Raw genomic sequence first — 7,177 nt, 5'->3', positions numbered from 1 at the left:
TAATGGATAATAAATGGAGAATAATAAATTATATTTGAGAAAGATAATAAACAACTATAATTGTGAATGGTCGCTATATAAAGGTAATGTAATATTTATATATAGTTATGTATATAATAAAGATAAAAGTATAAATATAATAATTCTAAGAAAATATATAGGATTAATCAGCTATTGAGTATCTAATTTACTATAACGAAAATAATCTTTTAAGTAAAATGTAATTTTACTATCAATTTATTGATTTTACAATAAACTCCGTAAAATAGAATCTTTATTAACAATATCTATTAATAAAAATGATCAGAATGATGATGATAATACACACTGAATACTGCGCGCTTCCAAGTTTTTCCAAATGATTTACAAATGGTTTGAATACTTTGCTTAATTTCTCCTTTTTTTTATTCACTGTATATCTCCGCAGAGAACGTTATTTTTAAATAATAGCCTACTATTAAATATAACAGACACCAGCGTCAAATATAATATATTACATCTTTTTAAAAATTTTGTTCTCAGAAGAAATGAACTGCCTATTTTTTTACAGTTTGGTAGATTCATTTCGTTTTTTTTTAATTCAATATGTTTAAAATATAAATAAATATTTTTTACTAACTTCGTGACTAATGGATAATTGTATTACTATCTTCTTTCTTAACTTTCGTAATTGTTGTTTCATTTATGCCTTTTTAAATCAATCTAATAAATAATTTGTGACTACTGAATGATAGATCTTTGTGAAAATTTCCATTTTTATGAAATGTTTTATGAAAACCACAAAGTCAAGTTTATTTCACCAGTCAAATAATTTCTTTGGAAGTAAAAAGAAAAAAATTATTAAATATTCTGTAAAATAAAAAATATTTCGTTAAGAAATAGAGAATCTTAAAATCTTTTGACAGTGTAAACTGATACTATACGACAGAATATATTTCTATATAAATTATTTCGTATATATTATATATATGTGTTCTCCCATCCCATATATATAAAAAATTTAAGTTACATGTAATAAAAGAAGCATCTGACATTATAGGACAATATTAACAGCTTTATTTACTCTGATTTGCAAAAGATGAAAATCCCTTTGGTATTTTACAGACTATCGGATGCACTTCCATTTCCAACTGAATATATGTGATGTAATGAGTGTAAAATATTTTTTATACAATATTTTTCACGCGCAAAGTGATTAGAAACACTTGAGAACATAGAAACAACAAATTTCAATTGAAACAATAGACGTAAGCCTAACAAAAGGAAATACTCCATTCGCATTACATTTTTTACCACTCTTTTGCTATTAGACTGATTTACAGTTTAGGAAGAGGTGATTATGTGCAAACCTTTGTGCTAATTGCGCATAAGATATTACGTATTAAATAATTCACCAATGAACACATAAAATGGCAACAAAAGTCATGATTGCACAAATCCTCACCTTTCATGTCTTCCATTTCATACCTAATTTTAATCGTTTGTTATACAAAAACGTACATAGATATGTTCATTCCATTAAATTAATAATAAATAGCTATGATAAAGTGTGATGACGTAGCTTTAAAAACGAAAATCCTCTTTCTATATACACGACCGATGCTTGCGTCTCTTCACACGCTAAATTTACCTAAGCTGGTTAGAACACTATTATTCTTAAGTACAAGGCATTTCTGTGCAGAAAATTTCACTGCCTATAATTTACAGAGGCAAAATAGTAAAGGAATAAATGCCCCGATTGCTACAAAAACTGGTAACATTATTGAAGAGTCATCAATTGAATATGGATCTGGAGTTCTAGGACCACTTGTGTGTCGACTACGCACTGTAGACTCTTCTTCGTCTTCCTGTATATTCTGATATTCCTCCGGTTCTTGAGGAATTGGACCTAACTGTGGTATATCTGAAATTACAGAAGTCAATTGCATAACATGATCTGGAAACTCTTAAATATACTAAAACTTGACACAGTACCTTCTATATTTCCTTTTATAACAACAATTGCATTTATCTTTGGGTTATCTCTATATCCCTGTGGACAATTGATTAAAATTAATTACATTTTCATTAAATAACAATCGATTTTAATTATAAGAAGCAAGTAAGAAACCAATGGTAATACCTTTATAAATTCAACTCGAATTTTTCCAGCTAAAATATCTGATTCTTCGTCATTGTATATTAATTTTCCAGACTGAACTTTAAATGGAATATATTCGTCATGTGCTATGCCACGTCCAACTCTTTCAAATATATCTAAGTCAGTAACAACAGTATGGTCTCCATTTAAAACCACATCAAAAACCTACAACAAATTATTGAAACATAAAAGTTTTAGTCATCAATAGTGCTTGAACCACTAAAGGTATTGATATTATAAAACTAAGAAACCTACATATATAGTTTATAAATATTGTTGGTCTAAGAATTATTTTTAATCAGCAAAGGACATTTTATTAGATAATATCTATAAGCTAAGAATTAAGCAAAGAAATTGTATGAAACATTACCTTCATATTGGGAGAATTAAAATAAACTTCGCAGAACTTTAATATCATAACATACTCTCCATCTTCACTAATTGGGATGTCATACCCGAAGGTACTGTGATGGTAACGTTCTGTTTGATACAATATTTGATCGATAGCATTTATTCTTCCGATAATTAACTGCTTGCCATAATCAGATGCTGTACCAACTTTGCTCATTAATGGATCTTTGGCATAACGAATTCCAAAACTGTCAGTGTGCGCCTCTCCACCACAATTTATTGCATATATCACTTCCAAACCCTGAAAACTTTGCACACAAAGGGCGAATAATAATACTGATATTGTCAACAAATGTACTGCCCATCCCGAGGTCATTTTTCTTATCATACAATAAAATGAAATTCAACTTTCTCCAAGTAACAATGTAATCATAACTTTTCTCTTCTGAATTTGTTCTGACCGGCAAGTGAGGTTACAATTGAAATAGAGAAACATTTAAGGCCAGCGATATTGTAACTTCGTATATGATAAGATACACATGTTATCAAATCAAATTAAATTCGTCTATATTTGATTAGAATTGATATACTGTGTTCTATTTGTTGTCAACAAATATTATGTATCCCTTCGGGACACGAAACACGCGCTTCTCAACATACGTTCACGACTGCCACGTTAGGATTACGTGGTCATCGATGAGTCAGGTTAGGTGTGTAGACACAGCTTTTAATGAAAAATGCACAAGGTAGTAGTGTTGATTACAGAACTCTGTAAATGTTTCTCTTTCGTGCATCTAATAGAAAATGAATATTAATTTGTATAATTCAGACTAAAATTATCTGTGGTTAACATACATTTTATTCCAACGCTTTCAAATGTTTTCTATCTAAGGTGAACTGGTATCCTTTAATATTATTGCAACTATTACCGACTGAGTTCGACTAAAATTTTCACTCATAAATAATGTTTTAAATCATTTATTCTCGATCTATTATTGTAAAAGTAATAACAATTATGAAATACTAATTATATGAATAATTATAATTACTACGAAGAAATTTGTTTATATTTATTACAAATTTTCAGATGATGATTTCATATTTTTAAAAAATTCAATAGTGTTATCGAAGCAAAGAAAAATCTATTAATAGGAATATAAAAATAATAATACATTGGTGAATTTTAGATAATACTATTTTATTAAGTATTTGATTGCAATACAGCTACATTGAGATTGTTACGAGTCAAAAGCTAAATTATATATATATATCAATTACCAGAACAACAGAAAAGTAGGAAACTACGCGCTGATCTCTTGCTGTTCGAGTAATTAAATCATTTGTGTACGATTTAATCTTCCAAATGTGAAAATTTCATCTCGTCGATGTGTCGCATTTGTCCGCAAAGGTTAAATTAAATTTTAAATTAAATTTTATTTTCAATTATTCTAAATTCAATTTTATTTTCAATTATTCTAAATTCATTTTTATTTCCAATTATTTTAAATTCAATTTTATTTTCAATTATAATAATACTTACGTATTATACGATAAACCATATAATGTCTATTTATCTCGAGCGAATGTAGATAGCTATGATAAAAACAAACTTCCTCGAAGGCGAACGCACACGAAGGGACACCTGGATGACATTCAGAAGACGTTAACGGGAATGTCGCTCACCTGCCTCCATTGCCGTCTTCCTTTTCTTACCACCTGGAAGCCTTACAATACCCGCAACACATAAACGGTGGTCCTTTGAAAAACCGAACAATACACAGATTTTTTCTGGCCAGAGGCTGATACAACTTATCCTTCTCTGAGGACGTGTATGCTAATATTGATCTCGTGCCGATCTTTAGCGAAATGGGAGTTCGACTTTATGCTTAAAAATCATTCGATGTTTAACACTGTATAAATTTTACTTTATATATATATATTTATAGTACGTGTTAAACATCGAACGATTTTTAAGCATGAAGTCGTCTCACCTGTACACATTTTATATTATATTTATTGTATGATGAGTCGACTTCATTCCTAAAAATTGAAACACATGCCACACACGTCGAGTGTGATGTCTTTCACGCATCGATAATCTTGTCGCATTACGCCTATTAGATTGTTTCGAAATGTATCACTCTATACAGAATTAGAACAAAATTAGATTAAATCTTTGAATTCATTTCCAGCGCAAGCGATTAACACCGTATAGATTTTATTTTATATTTATTGTACGATGAGTCAATTCGATTAATGCAGTTACGCAAATGTATATCCTGTTTACTTTTAATCCTCTAATTTCCAAGATCTAAATTTCATTCTAAAATAGTATCAATTTTTATAACGATGGATATGATTTGTCTTATCTTATCGAGCATGCCGCCAGCATAGAATACATGATTCCATTTGTACTTTCAATTTCATGTTGTTTTAACACGTTCGCGACCAACGTTTGTTTCTTCTTTAAAATGTGATACTTTACATTATAATCGATAATATAGTTTAAATTTTTGTTTCTGGGACGAGAAACTATTTAATAAGTACCATTTTGTGACCGTTTATGGCCAAAGATATAGTTTGAATTTTTGTTTTTAAAACGAGAAACTACTTAGTAAGTACCATTTTGTAACCGTTTATGGCCGAAGATATTCATAATTCAACCCTGCAGAAAAAGATATGTTTTAAGTATATATGTAATATATATGAGCTGAAATTCAATTCCCTTCATGGGTGTTCTTATTATTAGTCGTTTGCCTCGAAACGTTTAAATGAAGGTCACTCTTGTGTACGGTGCAAGTACTTAGGTGAAATTGTCTAACATCGTACGATGTATGATCTATTAGCAGATACTAAACAGTATATCCAAATTTTTCATTTGTACAACCGAAAATTATATTGTTAGATTTTTTAATGTTGTACATATATATAGAGGGCATTTCTGGTTGTATAATATATTAATATTATATCTATGTAGATATTTATTTAAATACTTACATTGAATATACTTTTTTAATACTTTATTAATTTACTATCGTGAAGAAACAGAGATAATAAAGTTTAATTAGTAAAGATACTTTAATCGCGTATTAAAATACAATTGACTTCTTAAAATACGCGAATTGAAAATTACAGTATTAAACAAAATGATATTTCAGTATTCGAATATAACAATAAAATATTTTTAACAAAGTAGCAAATCTACGAAGACTGATGATAATCACTAAAAAAAGAGCATTTGAACTATCGAAAATCTAAAATCATTGCTTCTAGTGTTAAATATAACAGTTTCGATCGTTCTACGGTGTGTTACACATACCGTCAACCATAAATCATTAGGAAATTGAATTTTTCAAGATAACTAGAAATTATAATAAAAACATGATTCTTCTAAACAATTTTGGTATTATGTTCTCTGTATAGTATACAATATATTCTCCTTACAGCACATTTACATACCTCGTACACTTATTTAAAAATGTTGGAAGATAATAATAACAATAATGAAAAAAAATATAATAATAACAATCGAAAATAATAATAGCAATATAAAACTATAAATAAAACAATATAAAGCACATTTACATAGCTCGTACGCTTACTTTACAAAATGTTGAAAAATAATAATAACAATAATAAAAAAATATAATAACAATAATAAAAAAAATATAATAATAACAATAGAAAATAATAATACTAAAACATTAAAAAATAATAATCATCGATCTATAAAATAAATGAACGTAAAGAGAACCAAAGAAAAAGAAACTTGTAAAACGAGTATAGTAAAAATGTTTAAACAATATTGTCAGAAGATTCAGACTGGCATAACTACTTCGAAGGCGATTTCTTTTTCCCCGGAACTTGATTACTTCATAGTCTTAATAACTCCGTGGCATGTTCCATTCACCGACAATTTTTTATTGATAGGTATGTAAACGAATCTGTTCGCAGTAAAGCGAACGTAAATAAAACAGTCGCGCTGAAAATACGTTCGTCGTAACACAGTCACTGTTATCAGCAACGAGATCAATATAAAATATAAGTTTCGGTATCAGAGACAATCTTCTGCTGTGATAAACGGATTTTCACGCCGTTTCCTTATCCACTGTTGGTCGTACTCTGTCAATCATAACCGTGTAACAGATTCCCATAGAAAATCAAATTTCTGTAGAAACTCACGTAAAAAGATCGAGGAAACTTGAAATTTATTTTCTACGATAAAGTTGATTGAATTATAGATAAAATAAAATTGAGTGAACGTTGAAAATGGAAATAATATAAATACCATAAACAATGGAAACTACTATGAAATTTGAAACAATTTTATTTTATCTTTAATTTAATCAACTTTATCATAGAAAATCAAATTTCTACAGAAACTAATGGAAAAAGATTGAAGATGAAATTTATTATATTTAAAAAATAAATTAAAGATTAAATAAAATTGTTTAAAATTTCATAGGAGTTTCTATTGATTACTGTATTTATATTATTTTTTTCAACGTTCAATCAGTTTTAGTTTGCAAAATATTAAAAAAAGAGACTACTGACTTTGATACGAGGATATCATTGCATTTTTAGGTTAGTAGAAACTTGGATGGAGATATTCAATTCTCGAGAGTGTTAGATTTTTAAAAATTAATTTATAAATATTTGAATATATTCCGTCACACTTTCATGTAA

General features: G+C 28.2%; 1 protein-coding gene across 3 annotated transcripts; it reads right to left on the bottom strand.

Moving 5' to 3' along the window:
• Nucleotides 1-1,033: 1,033 nt before the first annotated feature.
• LOC116432261 (malectin-A) lies at nt 1,034-4,347 on the bottom strand. Of its 3 annotated transcripts, none has more exons than XM_076366152.1 (5): nt 4,032-4,347; nt 2,511-2,799; nt 2,123-2,305; nt 1,975-2,032; nt 1,034-1,903 (listed from the first exon to the last, which is right to left on the bottom strand). In XM_076366152.1, the coding sequence occupies exons 2-5, from the start codon at nt 2,706-2,708 to the stop codon at nt 1,695-1,697; spliced, it is 648 nt and encodes a 215-aa protein (XP_076222267.1). In that variant the 5' UTR covers nt 2,709-2,799; nt 4,032-4,347; the 3' UTR covers nt 1,034-1,694. The 3 variants fall into 3 exon arrangements, with proteins under 3 accessions (XP_076222267.1, XP_076222269.1, XP_031844737.1); XM_076366154.1 differs by lacking the exon at nt 4,032-4,347 and adding an exon at nt 3,347-3,396; XM_031988877.2 differs by lacking the exon at nt 4,032-4,347 and having other exon boundaries at nt 2,511-3,284.
• Nucleotides 4,348-7,177: the final 2,830 nt, after the last annotated feature.

The sequence above is a fragment of the Nomia melanderi genome, chromosome 3 (genome assembly GCF_051020985.1).
Source record: "Nomia melanderi isolate GNS246 chromosome 3, iyNomMela1, whole genome shotgun sequence".
NCBI classification, from domain to species: domain Eukaryota; kingdom Metazoa; phylum Arthropoda; class Insecta; order Hymenoptera; family Halictidae; genus Nomia; species Nomia melanderi.
The sequence above is the reverse complement of the archived record's forward strand: the minus strand, read 5'-3'. Positions and strand labels throughout refer to the sequence as shown.